The sequence below is a fragment of the Hemibagrus wyckioides genome, linkage group LG17, assembly GCF_019097595.1.
Source record: "Hemibagrus wyckioides isolate EC202008001 linkage group LG17, SWU_Hwy_1.0, whole genome shotgun sequence".
Taxonomy (NCBI): domain Eukaryota; kingdom Metazoa; phylum Chordata; class Actinopteri; order Siluriformes; family Bagridae; genus Hemibagrus; species Hemibagrus wyckioides.
The window spans coordinates 12,040,071-12,061,614 of NC_080726.1; the positions used below are offsets into that span (position 1 = coordinate 12,040,071).

At 38.3% G+C, this 21,544-nt stretch overlaps 1 protein-coding gene across 4 annotated transcripts; it reads right to left on the minus strand.

Moving 5' to 3' along the window:
• Positions 1-1,709: 1,709 nt before the first annotated feature.
• rffl (ring finger and FYVE-like domain containing E3 ubiquitin protein ligase) lies at positions 1,710-20,625 on the minus strand. 4 transcript variants are annotated; one of them, XM_058412972.1, is made up of 7 exons: positions 20,392-20,622; positions 19,688-19,759; positions 10,402-10,601; positions 9,091-9,486; positions 6,694-6,762; positions 4,238-4,448; positions 1,710-4,088 (listed from the first exon to the last, which is right to left on the minus strand). In XM_058412972.1, the coding sequence occupies exons 3-7, from the start codon at positions 10,585-10,587 to the stop codon at positions 3,907-3,909; spliced, it is 1,044 nt and encodes a 347-aa protein (XP_058268955.1). In that variant the 5' UTR covers positions 10,588-10,601; positions 19,688-19,759; positions 20,392-20,622; the 3' UTR covers positions 1,710-3,906. The 4 variants fall into 4 exon arrangements, with proteins under 4 accessions (XP_058268955.1, XP_058268957.1, XP_058268958.1 ...); XM_058412974.1 differs by having other exon boundaries at positions 20,531-20,614; XM_058412975.1 differs by lacking the exon at positions 19,688-19,759 and having other exon boundaries at positions 20,392-20,625.
• Between the last annotated feature and the right edge of the window lie 919 nt (positions 20,626-21,544).

A 21,544-nucleotide genomic window follows, 5' to 3' on the forward strand; every position in this document is an offset into this window, starting at 1 on the left:
ACACTCCTCAACACCAGACACAACATAACACCAGAAAATAAGTATTTTATATACTCCTGGTCTATATATAATTGGATGAGAAGTCTTTGCACATCCATGTATATCCTTAATTAAATATCTAACTCAAAACCAAACACCTCTCTAATCTTTTAATGTGTCTTTTATTTGCACATATATATATATATATATATATATATATATATATATATATATCTTATTTAATGTTAGATTACACTGACCTGACGTGGGTTCTAATTTAAACTTATAATTGTATGTCATCAACACAGGGATCATTTTCTAGGTGTGTATGCATATTTGCTTTCATCTGCTGGTATACATGGAGAGCTGAATCACTGGCATCTATTATGTGTAAAGCTGTTAACAATAACCTGTAACATAATAAAGAAACTCCACCCAGATCGTTTGCTCTTTCTTATCTGCGTAATATACCCCATACATATGACCACAGCAGTGCTTTTCAAAATTTAATTAAGGGCTGGACAATCAATTGGTCAATTGTGAACCCCTTATCAGTGTGTACAGTACTAATTCTGTAATGTGCAAACAGTCTCCCAGGGTGTTTTGTGTTGGGTTAATATTCTGAACATTAAACCATATGAATCTTTTACAATATGGCTAATAATTCTGAACACAGTGGTGTTTTTGATGATTTGATTTGATTGATGAATGCTGTCAAAACTCCATTCAGTCCTGGACAACCCTTCTCATCCACTACACAGTTAATCAGAAGAGCACATTCAGCCAGAGACTGATCACTGCCAAGTGTGGCACTGAGCGCTTTAGGAAATCTTTCATCCCTGTGGCAATAAAACTGTACAATTCCTCGCTTTAAGTGTCGGGACATTTTTTTTTTCATGTGCAATTTCATGCGCAATAGTGCTTTTAGTAATTATAGGCCTTTTCATGCACATTACAATTTCACCATTTTCTCCAATAATGTACAAACTACGGTACCATTATCACCTAATTACAATCCTTGTGTGCAATATTACAGCTCTACATTAGTATTTGTATTTATTTATTTATTCTTTTTTACAGTTTATAAAACAGTGTATATATTTCTTTCTTTTTCTCTTATATTTTATTTTCATATTTCTTTTTTCTCTTATATTTTTATTTCCATTAGAGCAACTGTAACATGGCAAAGGAATTTCCCCCTGGGATTAATAAAGTTCTTTGAGTCTTGAATTTATCCTCGAGACTGAACACTTACAGAATGCAAGTGTATGCGATTTGTGTGCATACGCACATTGTACCAGTACATATTTACTGAGGAACTGGATGAACTGGTCCTACTGTTCCAAATACCACAGCGTCATTAGGAGGTAAGAACCTGACAAAACAAAATCCAGGAAGGTTTTTTTTTTTTTTTTTTTTTAATAAAAACTCCTTAAGAAAAACATACAAGACGATTGAATTAGTTAATCTAGCACGTAGTTTTCTCCAAAGAGCAAATTTCTCTTGATATAAACGGACATTGTATCCGAATCAAGAAAAAGGAAACCATATCTGACACGATTGATGAGTTTACAAACAGAGACCATGTCTTCTCTCTTCTCTTCTCTAGAGAAGACCATGCCTTCTCTAAATGAAAGAAAGCATTACAATATATGACGATACCGAAGATCTCAGCAGACATCCCAGGTTCTTTTTAAAACAACTCTTGTAGAGAAAGAAAGATTAAGGCATTAAGTTACAAATTGTTTTTTATTCGATCAGTAACAATAGCACTGGCTATTCTACAGCATCTGAGAACCGTGCTGGTCCCTGGACCGTACCAACAGCAGATATTAAAAGTGACCCGAAGACGAACAACTGAACATTTTGGAACAGCCCTTTGAGATGCAGAAAGGTTTATTAGTTAAAAACAAACAAAACAACCAACCAAACAGTTATCATACAATATCTGTCATGATTTAAGGTGCTGTCATGTAAAGGTTTCTCATAAAGGTTTCAATTAAAAAAAACAAAAACACATCTCAGACTTTGCTAAGCTCTGCAACATGTTAAAGGCACATTTCTGTTTCAGCGCTCTCGGTCCCAAAAGTACTTCAGTATAAATGACTTTCATGATCAATTTCCACTAATCTGGGAAATCTGAAGGCATTGAGATGTATTAGCAGTCATTTAGAGCCGTAGAGTGCCATAGACAGAGACTGTAATCTTATTTTGGCACAGTATCTAGACTTGCATCAGTGCATAGGGCTGAAATGCTGCTAATATTTCACCTACTTCCTGCAACCGGTTCCTATTGCCGAGAGGCTGTAACTGTACAATGGTCTTCCAGTGAAAGCCCGGTTAGATTCTGCCAATCTAACGCCAATGTAGCACTGTGATATTCTGAAGCCCACAGAGAGCACTGCAATGCCACACATCATTTAAAACTGAGTCTACTGTGAGCTTTGATCAGTATCAAGTACCAGTAAAAGGCGACATTAAAGTCAAAACAGTGAGCAGACCCTCTGCATGTTCAGGTCACACAGAGTTAACATAGTGAGTATAGCAGCACAAATTTAGTTGTTACTTTACAGGTTTAGACAAAAGGCCTCAGAGAGAAAGAACATTAAGGCATGTTTGTTAGCATAGTTGTATATCTATATGCACTCATTTTCTTAAAATGGGGGCGTGCGTCATTCATCATCCATCTGAAGACTCTCTTAGCTATTAAACTGCTACTCAAAGTGACATTGTATTATATTATATTTTGCATCGATACAGAAATCTTCACTTGATGGAATATTAAATGGCAGATGATCTTCACTCATTTTTGTAAAGCAATGGAAACATTTCTAGAAAAATAACTCTGTAATGAAAAATAAGTCTGTAAATGGTATATATATGTGTATATATATATATATATATATCTCACTGGGATTCTGTAGTTTTATAGCAAATTCATTACCTTTGCTTGTGAATCTGAAGGTTCTGCTTGGAATGCATCCAATATTAATCAATTATCACTCAAATGAATGGCAACATCTAAGTCATAAACCTAATCCTAAATCTGGACTTCTGAAGATGAATTCTGAGTATCTTCACTGCAGTAGATGAGAGGAGCAAGAGTAATGCTGTTACCTAAATGAAAATGAATAAACAAACAAGTTGTATGCATCATTTCATTCTGGATACTAGGTTACGTCTTGCCTAGCTTTTAATAACATCAGTCCTGTGAGAATCGGATATCTTGAGATATTTCCTGTTAGGTTCCTCTGACTGGATGCTCAAATTCACCTGGAGTTTGTGGGACCTATTGTAGTGCAACCTGCTGTGTGAGATTTGGTGATTTTTCAGGCGTGTCAAACTGTCACTGTGTTCCATCATGCTTGTCATACAAGTGTACTCAGATTTGACCCTATGCAGCCTACAGATGTCATTATGGGATGTGGGAGTGTCAGTGTTGTGCTCTGCTTGGACAGGAGTGCAATACTGATATTGTACTTGCTTTTGGAGAAGGTTAATTAAGTTTTAGTTTGGAGAGCTTATAATGTTGCTGTCTTCCACATAACCAGAATTTTTGCGTGGATAAATGTTGGTCATTTTGAATTGTTTAAACTGGAGCTGTAACAGGGTTTAGATCATTTATTTATTTGTAACACTACACCCTGAATCTAAAAATTCCATGTAATGTACCAGCACCGTAGTATGTGCGCAGTAGTTTCAAACTATGCACTGTAGAATTTAATAACCGCAAACCCTGCTAAACACAAGACACAAGAAAAATTATTGCTAGTGTATCGAGTTTTCCATTATTCACAGTTCAACAGCTGCTGGAAGGTCAAATGAAGCAGCAGGGCAGAGAAGGCTCGTCCTTGGGCAAAGTGTTTATATAAAAAAGAGGAAAAAAACGGGAAAGTTTTTCATCCCCCAACCAAAAGATGCGCTGGTTCAGGATCGGAAAACATGCACAGCCCGGACCACATACTGTCTGCAGATGGGGCATTCGCTCATGCGCTTGCCGCACTTTGTGCACGTGACCATGTGTCCACATTCCAGAAGTACACAGTCGATTGGCGAGTCCATGCAGATCTTACACATGTTTTCTTCCAGGGTGGCTGCTGCTGAAGAATCTGCATATAAATGGAAGATGAAAAATCGAGCACTATAATTTCATGCTTAACAGTTGATGGTCTAAATAACCTGTGTAGCCAAGTGGGTAAGAATCTTTTCATTTTTAATTTTCACTTTTCCATGATACGTGAATGTGAATATGTCTCACCTAGGTTCTGCAGATCCTTCGAGTCATGATAGAGGCGTGTGACTCGCTCCATCAATTCCCATTTTTCACAACAGCCCTTGTAGTTGACGAAGTTCCTGGCCAAGATTTCTTTTAACTGACGTACACTCAGAGCCTCGATATCCTCCACTGAGGAGATGTCTGAGAGAGATGCCCGCCTACCTGAGGGCAACGCCTCATCCGAGTCTGTTGACTAAGAGTGAGAAAGAAACAAAGCAGGAAATGCATGAAACTGATGAGAGAGAGAAATGAGAGATAAAAATAACAAGAGTGGGTTTGTTTATGGGGACAAACAAAATGGGTCTGAAAACTGGAAGTTCATTTTATGACTTTTGGACAATTTTATGACTATTATAATCTAGTTAATCATTTCCTGTAACTCAAACATAAAACCAAAATATTTTTTGCAAAACGCTACATAAGATAAGTCAGATAAATCTCTCCTACATTACACATTACTGCTGATGTTCTCACTTTCTCCTGTTTGCATGGGAATTTTTCCAAAAAATCCACTTTACTTTCAGATTCATTTTTCTGGCACTGCTGAATACAACAGCGAAAAGCAGTTCCTTACTCAGGTCTTCAAAAGCCTGTAAATAATTTAAAGATTTGATATATACCTGGGAATTCAACTCATCAGATTTATATTTACTGGTAAATTCTAGCATATGGGAGGACAGTATCATACCTTTCTCTCTCCTCCGGCTACACACACAGAATGTAAATATCACCTTTATATTTGCTGGATGTAAATAGGATACCCAAAACAGGAACCAACTAGCAGTGTGTCTTTATGAGACCTAGGTTCAATTTAGATTTGGCATGGAGAACATATTCAAGTCTGAGCAAGTCTGTTTGCCTCTAATGTGTGAAAGAACAAGGCGACACATCATCTCTCTGCATTATACCACAGGGATGTTAACATGATGTTGCTGGCTAGAAAAACTCCCCTTCACATAAGACCTGGGCAAGAAAGGGAACTTAGATTTGTGGCGATTGCAAAATATAATTCAAGGCAAAGTACAACATTTAGCTGTAATAGGAAGCACAATCATTCCAGGCAAATTCATGCCTACAGAAATGTGACTTGTCACTGTTTGATCACTTGACTGCTGACGGATGAGAAAGCCCACACACCCATGCTACAAACACTTAAAGCATTTCAATGCAACAGACACAGAAAGCAGAAGAAGAAAAGCCAGAAAGTCCAGCCATGTGCCACCATGCATACCAGGACACACTTGAAGTTCATTACACAGCAGGGCCGGATTCAAGCGTGTTATGGCTAAACTGCACGTCTGATCTTTGTGTCCTCACAATGACATTGGGATATTTACTGGATCTCTGATTACATCCTCCTGAGTTTACTAGAAATGAATTTATCCTCAAAGTGGAATAGACATGAATTCTGTCAGTTATTCCAACTGTTGGCAGTAAGTTTTTAATCACAATCGCATCAAGCTTACATGCTAGATACTCTTTAGGCCAACACATGCTCATGTTTAAGTACGTTTCTCAAGCAAAGAAGGAAATTCCCCTACAAACCACAGAGCACCAGCCTCTCGGCCTGATCATGTGTAAAATGGATTTTATAAACTAAATAAGGAGGGGGAGGAATACTTGTCAGTAAAGGATAAGGCAGAAAGTTTTTAAGTGAGAGTCACAATTACATCATTTAGGATATTTCACTTGTTGGATTTAATCGTGTGACATGTCATATCATAATCACTGTAATTATCAGCTTCTGACTATCAGTCGAGAAGTTCTGACGTGACGTGTCGGCAGCTAGATCAGAGAATCATTGTAAGATATAACTGTGTATGTCTCAAACATTCCTGATCATTTTGTTTAGCTATATATCTACTAATTAATTCATTAATTCAAGACTGAAAGCATGTGAGCTTCTATAGGAACAACACGCATCCAATAAACAGCTTTAAGCAATCGCTTAATTACTCAATTCTGACACCAATCAGGTTTACTTTTTATATAACATAGCGATTAACAAATATAGGATGAATTAGCATTAGGTGTGACCTAGAAGAGCATTTTCTAGCTAAACTGTTAATGGTTACAAAAACCTGGTTATTTCCTTTTAACTATAAGAAGTTTAAGAAGAAAAGACTAACGATTCCATATCCAAGCTCAGTTATAAAGATTGTGCGGAATAAAAAAGCAGAGCATGGTCCAAGTTTGCTAGCTAGGAACTAAATGAAGGAGAGGACATTATAAATATCTCAATTTTGTCCTTCAAGTTGGTTCCAAATTCACATCTTTAAGCAGACATGAATAACAAGCCATAAATTACACAGTTTAAAATGTGACCATGGTTTTTCTTTTCTCTATGCTCCAAAGTGACACTTTCTTGTCCTCTTCTTCGTTTCACACTCCTAGCTGTGTAGCAGCAACAGGAATATAAAAGACTGATATTAATCTACCTGGCATTCCTGTGCCCTCTGAAGCTCTGTCTCCTCAACATCAATTGGCTCCTCTGCCACTGACTCAATCTAAAGGTCAAAAATCACAGGCATCATTTCTTTCCACTCTTAAATAGATTGCGTTGTTGCCTACATTCAATTGCACATGAAATTGCTTAAAGGTTGGAACTGGTATCGATATGTTGATATACACTGACTATTCACTTTATTAGGAACACCTGTTCGACACGTCAAAACCTTGAGGTTGACAAGCCACAACAGCAGAAGACCACATCAGGATCCGCTCTTGTCAGCCAAGAATCTGAGGCTATCCTGGGCACAGACTCGCCCAAACTGGACAGTTAAAGCCTGGAAAAAGACCAGGTGATTTTCAACTATCCAGATTGAGTGAGTCTGTATATGATGGCCTCAGATTCCTAACAAAAAAGAAACCCAAGGTGGTCTTCTGCTGCTGTGGTCCATCCACCTCAAGATTTCATGTTCTGTGCATGCTAAGATGCTTATTAAGAGATGCTTATTAGCCTTCCTAGCAGCTCCAATCAGTCTGTTCATTCTCAGAGCTGCTGTTTACTGTGTTTTTCTGCATCATTCTGTGTAAAGTGTGGCTGCAGGTAAAGAAGAACATATAGGCCTTTTAAACAAAAGCATGAACATGACAGGAATATTTTAAATATTAAGTTAGCTAGAATATTTTTTGCACTTTTTAAGTCTTTGATAGCTTTGAAATTATGTCAGAGAAATAGAGAAATATAGGATTACATGATGGAAGTTCTTATGCAGTTTAAACCAGGACACTACCCTCAACAATTGCATAATTTTACATATTTTACAATGTTCTTATACCATGGTCACTACAGAATAGCTCCGAGATATGTCATTTTAACTTTTTTTCCTTTCCCAGAACCAGTTCATTCTCAGAATATTCTCCAACTTTTACCCATGTTTCCTTCAGTTCCTAAATGTAAACTGTAACCCTGCTCCCAAATGCGAATCAGAGTAAAGTTCCCGTTTAGATATAAATATACAACAATCAGGCATAACATTATAACCACCTGCCTAATATTGTGTTGGTCCCCCTTTTGCCGCCAAAACAGCCCTGACCCATCATGCACTGTGTATTCTGACACCTTTCTATCAGAACCAGCATTAACTTCTTCAGCAGTTTGAGCAACAGTAACTTCCATGGGCTGTCCATGACCCTGTCGCCAGTTCACCACTGTTCGTTCCTTGGACCACTTTTGATAGATACTGACCACTGCAGACCGGGAACACCCCACAAGAGCTGCAGTTTTGGAGATGCTCTGATCCAGTCGTCTAGCCATCACAATTTGGTCCTTTGTCAAACTCCCTCAAATCCTTACGCTTGCCCAATTTTCCTGCTTCTAACACATCAGCTTTGAGGACAAAATGTTCACTTGCTGCCTAATATATCCCACTAACAGGTGCCATGATGAGGAGATAATCAGTGTTAGTCACTTCATCTCTCAGTGCTCAGAATGTTATGCCTGATAATAATAATACACTAACATTTTTGTTTCTTTTGAAGGAAACTGTACACACCAAAAATACAAAACAATCTGAAGCATACATATCACACCGAATCAAGAACTGTTGAAGTTGGATGGAAGCAAAGAGGGACATTATTAACAAAAAACCAAACAAACAATAAATAAACAAATACCACAGCACAGCTAAAGTCCAATCTGAAGGTGGTGATTAGTTTTCTATACAGCTCTTACAGCAGTGACTGTCAATTATTTAATCACAGGTTTATATTAACGCGCTTGTTCAAATATGTTATAGTTTCTATACTAACAAATTGGAATGTTCTACATGTGAACAGATTTATAAAGATATCAAATTGTTAAAGTTCTCTGTATCACGATGTTTATTTAATGTTTATGAAAGTGGTCAGCACTTTGTAACAGTTACGGGTTCATGTTTTCCATCATGGAAGAGGCTTTTGCAATTTCTGTAACATGATAAACTGCATCTATTTTGTCATATTAATTTCAAGAAAGTTAAAAAAAAAAAAAAAAAAAAATAGAGAGAGCTTGGTGAGGGAGCAACTGTTGTCGTAAAAACAAATAATAATGTAAATAACTTGCTTTTACAGTTGCTGTACAACTATAAATATAGATGTAAGCAACCAAGCAAGCGATGTTCTTTAAATAAAAAATGTTAGTGTTGGCAGTTGTTGTGGTAAAAGAGGAAGAAAACCCTTTGGGTTGTGCTGTTATTGGACAATAATCAACTTCATGTGTTATTTTCTTATAGCACACACCACTGGATTTTTATTTCTAAAATAATATCTTCACGAACCACCAAAAAGTATTAAACTTGTAAGCTTGCAAAGTGTAAACATTGTAAAGGCTTATCAGCACTTCTTCTCCTTACCTGCCCGTCCCCTTCAGTCTGTGACTGGGAAGTCAGGTCGGTCATGACACCACTTCCTGCAGAGGGTTGCTCAGTGACTGTGGTCGGTTCAGAGATCATTTCCTGCTCAGACAGAGGTGTGTGTGCATGTGTCTCGCTTGGTGTGGATGAACCAGAGGTAGGGGTCTGCTGACCAAGGACCAGCTCCACAAGTTCCTCTTTCTCTCTGCACATTTGCGTAGGGATTTCATGCAAATGAAGGTAGTCCCTCAAGTCCTTTACTTTTAGCTTCATCAGCTCCGCCCGCTCGAACATGGTACCATGGAAACGCTGACACGTGTGGCACAGCCGCGGATGAGGCTCTAACTGAGCTGAGCAGCGGCTACAGTAATTCTTTTTGCAGTCTACACATACATGCTGTAAAAAGAAAGAGAGAGAGAGAGAGTGAGAGAGAGAGAGTGTGATGGTCAGAACTGAGTGATGAACAGGATGTGCACATAGAAATATAGTACATGGAAATGAACATGGAATATGTATTGTTTTGCTAAGCAGTAGACAGCGTTCAGTGTCTGTCTCCACTCAGCTGTGAGTTGATCAATAACACACCACACACAAACATGCAAACATGCACGCACACCCCGCCTCTGAAAATCCTCTTTAGCCATATCTTACACATTAATCACAAACTAGACAATTCAGCATTCCAGCTAATCTACTTCATAGAAAAATGATTTGATCTGTACTGAATAAAACATCTTGTTATTTGGCTGCATGTCAGAAATGGCTTAGACACAGCGCAGTTTCCTGTGTTCTTCGTTTTGTAAATAAATCCTGCTTTTCCATCAGTTTATAAGGTGCTGATCTTTACTGCAGTGTTCCCAGGGAAATCCCAGAAAAACTAGGAAAGGAAAGGCCATGCTTTATTAAGCACATGTCATGATTTCTTCAACGTGAATAATAAATATACTAGCTATTCTATGCTTAAAGCTGACTCCAACACCGTCGCCGTCTCTTTTCTTAATTTAAAAGAGTTAGTTTTTCAATTGAAACTTTTCCGTTTGGTGTTTTTCTTTAAGCAGGGAAGTGTTGTCATGTTCTCAGTGCATCAATCCATAATTTGGTAATTATCCCTAATTACCAAACCACCTTTTGAAATGGGTATTTTCTCAAGAGATTATTAGAACAGCTACTGTGCTGCAGATGATTTAAAACAGCAAAAACCATGTCACTAACAATGATTCAAGCTGCTCAAGCAAATCTTTGCATTAAGCTTAACTGATAACAAGCCCAGGAAGCCACTCTTGTTAGATACCTGCCGCTGATGCTCATTACCTTTCTTTCAAGAGCGTCAAAACGGCCTCCGCAAGCCTTACACATGTGTTCGGGAGCTGTAGGAGATGGGTAGCTGCTGTAGCCTGAGTTAGTATACGCCTGATGGCGTGAGCTAGATCTGTGGTTGCTGCTTTCCTCCACAGTGGGCGAGTCCAGGCAGAGCCAGTTACAACAACTGGCCCACATACTCCACACACGTCCTGAGGATACAGAAATAAAATGATGAAACTAATTTCAAATTAATTTGCAATCATTTCAGTCCAATATGCCATCATGTGTGTCAAAATTGGCCATTGACAGCACAAAAAAAAAAAAAAAAAACCATTACGTATGTGGGTTACTTGTAGAGTATTACTTAAACTTGATTTGTGTAACATCTTATGTCTTGAAGTGAGCTAGGGAATTATCAGTGTGAGCATAAGTATGTACCCTGCTGCTCAGTTTGATAGTTTGTTCTTTGAGCATTGTGTAATCGTCCAGATGTTGGCCTATATGTCTCTGTGTCTCAATGTTGGACATTATGGATTATGCTGGTGGTTCAGGGGAAAGTAAAAGGAGATCTATCTGGAATTAAAAAAAAAACAAACCTGAGAAGTGCAAATAGCTGTTTTCGAGACTAAACTGGACACTTGTTATCACACACCTTAGGAGCACTGAAGAATGAGTTTACTGGCTCAGGATAGCAGCCGGTGGATTGGTACTTGGTTGCTGAAGTAGGACTCCTATCATTTATTCAGAGCGTGTGCAGACTGAGATACAAGAGCCTCACCACACAGCTCCTACTAGGATGACACTTACTTTGAAACACACAAAAGAAGCCACCCAAGCCTGGCTGTTTCGAAACATCGACTGAAAGTTCTGCAAGTAAATACTGCACTTATAAACTTACACTAAAGACCAACGCCTATTAAAGCTAATGTGGGACCAGCCTAAGCTCTATACTTTACAATACTCATAAAATGAGGTATTTGTGATTGCCCACAGAGCTATATTTCAGCACTATCTAATCCTAATAATGACTTAAGGGTGCATCTGCTTCTCAAGTGTTCATAAAGATTAATAAATAATCATTTCGATGCAAAAGCCCCTCATTTGTACTTTGTTTCTTATGGTATTTATCGCGTGACTGTACAGGTCTGAGAACAATATGCAACGTGATTGTAAATAGCTCCTTATCCCAGACTTACAGTATGACAGTATACACAATATTCTTTTACTGTTACAAGTTTTACAAAGATCTTTAGAAGTATGCTAACTATATTAATGCCTTATTTAATAGCCTTTAAGACAGAGTCATAGCATAGAGTCTACATTAAGGTGCATGCGTATGAGAATTAGCATTAGTCAATAGAGATTTTATTTTTTCTTAGGTCTTAGTTCCATAGTATTTACCGATTTTCTCCCATGATTGAGGATACAGAGAAAATGTGTTTGGGTAAAGGTAAGGGCAAGAAATTATATGGAATTTCATACCTAAACAGTTCTTTTTTTGTGTTTATTTTTTGTGAGAAAACGGGATTTGGGGATAAAGTCAGCTGGGATCTCTCTCTCCAGGTGAAAGATCATGTTGTTTGTGAGCCATGTTGCAATTGCTTGCATAGTGTGCACACTGCTATGCCCATAAAACAGCTCACTAGTGATAAGTGGTGTAATGTGAGCAGCAAAGCATTTCTTCTGGTTTGAAAATTGTATAGTGTCGATAAGGCATTAGTTTAATGGTTTTATTGGTTTAAAAAACTTTAGTCCAGAATTCAGTTATTGTTATTATTGTTGCAGGGATGTGCATATTGAGGATTAGGCTTTGAAAATACAGCTCAGCCAAATAGATCTCAGATGCAAAAGTATATGTTTTAGAATATTTACTTTAATGCTGCCAAACTCCAACATGGACCTCTATGTTAATAACGTCATTTATGTGTACATGTTTTCAGAAATGGATAACTTTGTACAGGTAGCTTTGTATACTGTTGTTGTTGTTGTTGTTCTTTCGGCTGCTCCCTGTTCAGGGTCGCCACAGAGGCTCATTTGGTCCGCATGTTTTGATTTGGCAAAAGGTTTTACACTGGATGCCGTTCCTGATGCAACCCTCCCATTTTATAAGAGGGAGGGTTGAGTGAGTTAACACTTCAATGGCTGGGTTAGCTCCCTGCCTGGGAATTAAACCTGGGCAACAGCAATGAGAACACGGCGTCCTGACACTGGACCACCAGGAGTCCAGTAGGTAGCTGTGCATTACAAAAATTTAAGTAATTTATCAAAAACACTGCAGTTATGTAAAAGATTGCAGAGGTATTGGTCTCTGGTGCAAAAGGAAAAGATCTTTGATCCAGTCTCACTGGTCTTAAAAGTACCAAGTGGATCCATTAAAACATCTGCTAATAGAAATCGATGAAATATTTTATCCTTTGCTGACAGAAAAAATATTTTGCTGAATTGGATCAGTGCTCCATTGATTAAAGGGAAGCACAAGGTTATTTTTTTAATTGATCCCACTAAAATGTCTGAAAACAGCTCAATTCTAAAGAGCTTGGATCTGAACTATTTAGAGCCTCATCTATGACTGATTATATTACAAGAACTATTATCTATTATAATCTAATTACCACCTGATTTTTTAAGATATTTCTTTTTTCATTTTCTACTGACATTGCTACTTTCAGTATTATTTATTATTAAGCACACCTGTTTGTAAAACTTATGTAATACTAAGCTATGTGGTATTTTTGTTCGTTATTGTTGGTTCTCTTTTGTTTTCCTTGTAATACTTGTTATATTGTTATGGGTTATATTAAAAAGCTCAGTAAATATTATGAATAACAACAAAAAAAACAAAACAAAACAAAAAAACACTTGTGTAATTAAAGACCTACCAAAACAGCCCTGAGCCGTCGAGGGATGGACTCTGAGGCATGGAGCCATGGTTCTGTGGTATCTGGCACCAAGATGTTAGCAGCAGATACCCTCCATGGGCCCCACCTCACAACTTACAGGACTTTAAAAGATACACTTGATAGATACTGAGCACTGCAGACCGGGAACACCCCACAAGAGCTGCAGTTTTGGAGATGCTCTGATCCAGTCGTCTAGACATCACAATTTGGCCCTTGTCAAACCCATTTTTCCTGCTTCTAACACATCAACTTTGAGGACAAAATGTTCACTTGCTACCTAATATATCCCACCCACTAACAGGTGCCATGATGAGGAGATAATCAGTGTTATTCACGTCACCACTCAGTGCTTATAATGTTATGCCTGATTGGTGTGTGTGTGTGTGTGTATGGAGTAGAACTGTATTCCACTGATTCAGAGAATCATTAAGATATATAAAGCTAGCAATTTGTGTATATATAATATATTGCAAAGTAATCATAATAACTGTAATGACTCATGTACCATTCACGTTTTTCTCGGCTGTGAAAAAAAGGCCATGTAGCAGCAGGTCGTGTGTAAAGCAAACCCACGAAAGAGAATGCTGCAACAAACGAAGGTGTCCAATATCAAGGAAGCAAAGGCACAGCAGGACTACCCGCACTCTACTGTCCTCTATTAATAGTCTACAGTGGTAACCCAAGTCAAACACAAAGACACAACTGCTCCCATGGCTACACAGACACAGTCACTTTGCCCTGGGGTAATAGTTTCTACATGAAGACAACAGCAGTGAAGATGATGGCTGGGAAAGCCTTGTTAAAGAACATTATAAAATTTTAATATCAGGCAAGAAATTCAACCTTGTATTCGATCTGGAACTGTATGAAAAATCCAGTCTGGCATCTGCACACGTTATTATGGAGACTAATCCATTTGTTCTTAATAAATCTTTTCTCAGTTAAACAGATGGTTACTGCATATAAACTCATCACATTTAAGCATGATGACTTTTTTCCAACAGGCTGTTGTAGTACATTAAAGTGTTAACTAGCCAGCTTTTTTTAATGAGAACCTTATCTAGTTGGCTTTGTTTGGGAATCAGCCTTCAGCAAGCTATAAGCTAGCTCGGGAATACTGCAAGATGATGCCGCTGTACTATTAGTTTAAGCAGCGTCTCTGTTTCACAGTACACATTAGAGTCTATATGCCAGGTCTGTTAGCATGACGCAAATGGATTTGCTGTTAGACATAAATGTAAAAATACTGTTCATTTCTCATGAATTCAAGACAGAAATAAACACTTAATACAGCAAATCAAGTCTGCTTACAGTTTCAAACATGATCACATTAAATCTCATAAGAACACTAGAATATTTTTAAAAAACATACAATTTAGTAGCGTGAATAACTATCAATTGGCTAAAATTTTATTATTATAGTATATATTTATATGTGTATATTACACCCCTATTCTACATTTATTAAGGTGATAAGTTCACCCTAAAACAACATGATTTAGACAACATTAATTTGGTGAGCATAATTATAATTGACAAAAATTGGTGAATCTGACATTGTGGAGTAAAATATTATATTAAATTAATTTCTGATATTCCATGATACATGGACAGCTCATTCTGCCTCTGTGATTAACAATAACACTGTGGAAAAGTGGTTGTTGTCATCAAACCATAATGTATTCCTTTACTGGAAATTAAAATGAAAGAAATACAGGACTAATACGTGTTATCACTGCGTTGTAACAGTGATTAATCAAATGACTCAGTTACATTCTTAAATGCATACTAGATCTAAGATCATTTTGATGGTATGCGTAGATGAGTGTCATCTCTCTTTTTCATATCAGCCTTTGTCAGGAAGCACAGGAGGCCATGCAAAGTTCAACGAGGCAATAACGGCCCTCCCTCTGTCCCTGCTCTCCGAATGACGTGCCACTGTCAGTGCTTCTGTACAAACCCCACAGCACAGGCCCAAGAGAACAATAACACAGCTTTGGCAAGACAGAGTGCGGAGAAACAGGATATAGGACACTACTGACTGCTCACAATAACCGCAGAAAAATATGCAGCTTGTGCCTGCAGAAAATACAGCACAGATTCAGGTTTTTAACATATTTAGGCTTTAGAACACCATACAAGTAAGGAATAATCCTGGACAGGGTGCGATATTATAGGAAAATAATCCACAACTGGGGGCTGTGGCCATTACCACTTTAAAATGAGTTACTCTGAAGTGTTTTATTTCTGTTATTAATCTTAATGACGTACTATATTCCTAATTAGCCAATTCTTTTTCTATTTACAAAAAATATATATATACATTTTTAAATATACTTTTATCATCATATACTATATTGCCAAAAGTTTTGGGACATCTGCCTTTACAAGCACATGAATTTAATATGGAGCTGTCCCACCCTTTGAGCTACAACAGCTTTAACTCTTCTGAAGCTTTCCACAAGGTTTAGGAGTGTGTTTATGGGATTTTTTTTATCATTCCTCTAGAAGTGCATTTGTGAGGTCAGGCACTGATGTAGGACGAGAAGGCCTGGCTCACAGTCTCCACTCTAATTCATCCCAAAGGTGTTCTATCAGGTTGAGGTCAGGACTTTGCAGACCAGTCAAGTTCCTCCACACCAAACCCACTCATCTATGTCTTTATGGACCTTGCTCTGTCCACTGGTTCGCAGTCATATTGGAACACGAAGGGGTCATCCCCAAACTGTTCCCCCAAAGTTGGGAGCATGAAATTGCCCAAAATGTCTTGGTATGCTGAAGCATTAACAGTTCCTTTCCCTGGATCAAGCCCAACCCCTGAATTCAGTGATTTGGAGGGGTGTCCCAAAACCTTTGGTAATATAGTGTTTCTAATGTGAAGATACAAGTTAGTTTCTTCAATCACTTGTTATGGCAGCCATAAACAATCAGTCCCCCGACAGCTGCTTCATTTCCTGTCTTAAAGTTAATAAGGCAGAAAATGCAGCTTGTCATGTTACTTAGATTCCACAAAGCCCTAAAAGTCTTTTTAAAAGTCACTCTAACAAAGTGATGACACTGAAAGTGCCTCCCAAAAACACTAAACAAACATGTCCTCACTGAAATCTTCAAAATACCAAAAATTACAACACTTACTACAGGAATGATAACATAAGAACACGTAAATTGATATAAACCTTTGCCTTCAATAAACTAGAAATAAGCCTAAAATGAATATACTAACATTTATAAAATATTAAACACTGACCATCTGTCACAATTCCATGTATAATAATAATAATAATAATAATAATAATAATAATAATAATAATAATAATAATAATAATACGCAAAAGTCGATTCATAGTAATCTGTCACAAAAACCATAAACACAAGCAAATGCTGGATTAGCAGAAACATGTCACTGAGATTGCATCATTTGATCAATTCCCATATCCTCTATATAGCCATACATTTGTTTACACCTGACTATCACTTTCTTTTAAATATCTGTAGCAGACCAAGTTCTTCCTTTACTGTCATAATAACCCCCTTTTTTAACTATGGCTGAGGGGATATGTGCTCATTAAGCCACAAGCACATTAGTAAGGTCAGTCACTGATGTCAGGCAAAAAGGCCTGGGGCACAGTCAGCATTCCAACATGTTTTTGAGGGACTGAGGTCAGGGCTCTATACAGGCAGAAATCATACACTATATTGCCAAAGGTTTTGGGACAACCCTTTAAATCATTTAATTTAGGTGTTGTTTTTCAGGGGTTGGGCTTGGCCCCTTAGTTCCAGAGAAGGGAACTCTTAATGCTTCAGCATACCAAAACATTTTGGTGACTTTGGTGTGGGGGAACTTGACATGCCTGCACAGAGATTTGGAGGGATGTCCCAAAATCTTCTGCAATATAGTGTATTTCTTGTGATATAAAACTATTCCAATAGTCACTGTCTTTGACTTTATAAAATAAGGCTCAAGTTCCAAATATGGCTGTTACTTCTGAATCTTTTAGAGAAGACCTTTCAGAGTTGTCAGTGTGAAAGGTGAAGCTTTCAGAGGGAGTAGGGCATCATCATGATCACTTCAGAACAAATCATAGCCATTGTATTGGACAGTTCATCTCAAACAATCAACAACGTGGTTTAAAATGTTCATCCTTGTGATTTCCTTGTCAGATGGGTTGACCTACATGGCTCAGCCACAAATGTACAACTAGTGAGACTGCACATTACTTGCACATGCAAGCACTTTTGTTTTCGGTTCTATGCCGAATAGCAACTATAGAACTCAAAGCACTTGCTTGATGTTCCATGATCACGAAATCCTGAGCATTTTAATCATAAATGGAATGAAAGCTTTCACCCTTTTGGTAAGAGATCACAAGTTTATATCCTGACAATTCCACAGCCATATATGCCAAACTTTCAGGAGACACTAGCCAATCATCAGTAAATTTATGCAAAAGAGGGCAGACAGACCTTTCCTCTAAGTGTTATGCTGCCCTGTGATGCAGCATGAGCAGCAGTTCTAAAAAATGGAAGGAAGTATATTTGAACCATTTCTGGATGGTAGCTGCTGGATGAATGGTGGATACTTGCCTGTTCATGTGACACAATGTATACTTGCCTGGCAATGTGAGACAATAAGTGGTGGGTAGGAAATGGTCAGTGACCAAATTGGAGAGAAATCCCTAGATAAAGATGCCTCATAAGTGTTTAATTGTGCCACATGACCAGGCAAATATCTGACTGCCCACATACACGAAATAAAGAATTTGTTATACCTCACCGCACCTAGCTAGAACATGGCTAATAGGAATGTCTGATCTCAGAGAGGCCACTATACACTTTCCACTATCACCTCAGCTTTGCTATGGAATCGTTTCATTTAGTGAACAACCGATAAGACCTGTCACGTATGCATGATGACCACAACACAATTTCACCATTTACCTGCACTGAGAAAAGAACAACATGTTTGTTCAAAACACATCTAATTTAAATCTAAGGGCAGATGCTGAGTCAGCCCATAAATGTTAATGCAAAACAGTTTCTTCAGTCAAACATATGTATAATTTGTCCTTTCCTAGACGGGACTATTTATTCTGCATTATTAAAGTAAACACAGGAACCAGAATGTACTTCATTTCAGTCTGAATATGCCTGAATGCCAGAAAATCACAAGTATTTTTTTTACTGTATTAATCAAGTGTTGAAAAAATACATAGAAATACATACATAAGCTTGGGTAAGACATTATTTACAGTCATCCAAAGACCTCCTTTTACTTAGACTGAAACTGTTTGGATAGTTGCATACTTTAAATACACTATATTGCCAAAAGTTTTGGGACACCCCTCCAAATCATTGAATTCAGGTGTTGTTTTTTCAGGGGTTGGGCTTGGCCCCTTAGTTCCAGTGAAAGGAACTCTTAATGCTTCAGCATACCAAGACATTTTGGACAATTTTATGCTCCCAACTTTGTGGGAACAGTTTGGGGATGACCCCTTCCTGTTCCAACATGACTCCGAACCAGTGGACAGAGCAAGGTCCATAAAGACATGAATGAGCGAGTTTGGTTTGGAGGAACTTGACTGGCCTGCACAGAGTCCTGACCTCAACCTGACAGAACACCTTTGGGATGAATTAGAGCGGAAACTGCGAGCCCGACCTTCTTGTCCAACATCAGTGCCTGACCTCACAAATGCACTTCTAGAGTAATGGTCAAACATTCCCATAAACACACTCCTAAACCTTGTGGAAAGCCTTCCCAGAAGAGAAGCTGTTATAGCTGCAAAGGGCGGGCCAACTCCATATTAAATTCATGTGCATGTAAAGGCAGATGTCCCAGTTTTGGTCTGGCTCACAGTCTCCACTCTAATTCATCCCAAAGGTGTTCTATCAGGTTGAGGTCAGGACTCTGGTTTGGAGGAACTTGATTGGCCTGCACAAACTCGCTCATTCATGTCTTTATGGACCTTGCTTGTGCACTGGTTCGCAGTCATGTTGGAACAGGGAGGGGTCATCCCCAAACTGTTCCTACAAAACTGTCCACATAAAATTGTCCAAAATGTCTTGGTATGCAGAAGCATTAAGAGTTCCTTTCACTGGAACTAAGTGGCCGAGCCCAACACCTGAATTCAATGATTTGGAGGGGTGTCCCAAAACTTTTGTCAATATAGTGTATTTATACATAATATGAAGTGGGAGTAAACATGCTTTCCATTCTTTTCCACCCCCCAATACAGACTAAATTCATGTCTGGAGTGACATTTTTATCTCTCATAGGCTACAGACATAGTGAACAGAGATACGTTTAAGTATTCTTTCAACTCACAAAAGACAATAAACTGGAAAAAAAACAAAAAAACAAAATGTAGATTAGGTGAAGGTTGTTGAACTGTCCTTACCTTGACTATGATCCAGTGATGTTTGTGTAATGTGTCAGCTTTAGAAAAGTGTGGCTCATATCACACACACATCTACAGAAGGGAAACAACACTAGCATGTGAGATTCTGGGGAATACATCATCATCATCATCATCATCATCATCATCGCAACATGCTGGAATCACAAATCCCATGACACACACACACACACACACACACCCACTCCCCCATGAGGAAACCTGATCTCTGACGTTCACAAATCAACACAGCAGCTAATGCGAGCACATGAATAGGAAAGTGCATCAGGAAATGATGCACTTAGTTTCTGTTTCTTTCTGGAATGTTTTCAATGACAAACCGACAAAGAGCTAACGAAATAGCAGAGCTGACCAACTCAAGTCATAACAGTAGGAGGATCAATGAAATGAAGTGGCTGGGGCTGCACTCCATGACAGCAGTAATAAAGGAAGTTAAAAATCAGAGCACTTTTCATTTGGTTGATTACGAGGTCAACCCAAACAATGAGCCTACTATATCCAGCCAGTATACAGACCAAAACTTTACAGAAACTTCCTAACCATGCCATGGACTACATTTCGTCTGGAAAGTTGAGTATAAAGCCACTCATGCTCGTGTTTAAACACTAACAACTCTGTCCTTATGGATCACCTTGTTAGCGAAGTTGGCTACGGTTACAAACTCAAGCGAAGAGAACTTTCCATACCTGCGAAACGTAACGAACTTCCCAACTTGTCAAGAAGAGTTTTCTTTCTTTCTACTTCACCGACACACAGAATCCGAAAAATTACTTTCCAATGTGGGTAAAAAAAAACCAAGTTTCTTCAATAGTCCTTATACATAACCTGAAGCAGAAGAGTTGATAGTAAAACTCGCCCACTTCCACTTCGCAGGTCAACGTCTCATTCGCTATTGTTGGTAGATTTGTAGTACGTGCGCGTGAACCTCCGGCAACGTCACATGGCCGGGAGCGCGCACGTCGTAAGCGTCCTACCCTGCTGGAACTTCAGTCTGGTCAGCCTGGTTACTAGATACCAAAACACCGAGCTGATAATAGTACACCAAAAACTTAATTTATTTATTGTTTAATATGATTATGTTCAGCTAGAACATGTTAAATTCATCCAATGCATTGTAGCTTGCCCATTTTTAAAAAATGTATTTATTAATCTCTCTCTCACACACACACATTATTACCATATTATGCAATTACTAAAAATGTAAGATTTTTCGTGTGTTTTGTAGGAACAAGCTTCACTTGAAAAGTTTCCTTATTACTGTGAAAAACAGAATCATTCCACCTGTCAGTACTCGCCAGTTTTACCAGCTCAGCCTGTGTTTTGACCGCAGGGAGCTGGTCAGACCACACAGGCAGTATTTATTTATTCTACACAGTCATGCCTCTACCTGCAAGTCAAATGCTGTGAAAGCTCCACCTCTTTAAAATTTCAGTTTATTCACTCTTACCGTGATCCAAAATGTCTTTCTGTTTGGTGGATAAAGTAGAAAATGATGCAAGCATACCAGAAATATCAGTATAGCCTTAATTCTGAAACAAAGGACTTTAAGTCATTTTTTTATAATACAATCTTTGGATCCATTTCATGAAATAACATGTCTTGGAGACACAAGGAGGTGTGTATCAATTAGGCCTGATCGACATCTTAGTGGAAGGGCATCTTCTAGAAACAGGATGTGGTGGTTTAATATCTTGAGACGTCACAGTTGGGTTGGGAAGTGAAAATTGCCACGCTGTACCGGAGCAGGTTTTATCTTCTGAAGAAGCTGATGTCCTTTAGAGTAAGCAGGAACCCAGTGCACAAATGCTACTGTCTTCTCCACCTGGCTACATGCTTTTA

What these genes read in the sequence shown, in the direction of transcription:
- rffl (XM_058412975.1), bottom strand. Translation starts at nt 10,587, where the DNA reads ATGTGGGCCAGTTGTTGTAACTGGCTCTGCCTGGACTCGCCCACTGTG. An exon ending in TTGACGCTCTTGAAAGAAAG is followed by an intron (nt 9,487 to 10,401) that starts GTAATGAGCATC and finishes TTCTTTTTACAG; the next exon opens with CATGTATGTGTAGACTGCAA. An exon ending in GAAGGATCTGCAGAACCTAG is followed by an intron (nt 4,089 to 4,237) that starts GTGAGACATATT and finishes ATTTATATGCAG; the next exon opens with ATTCTTCAGCAGCAGCCACC.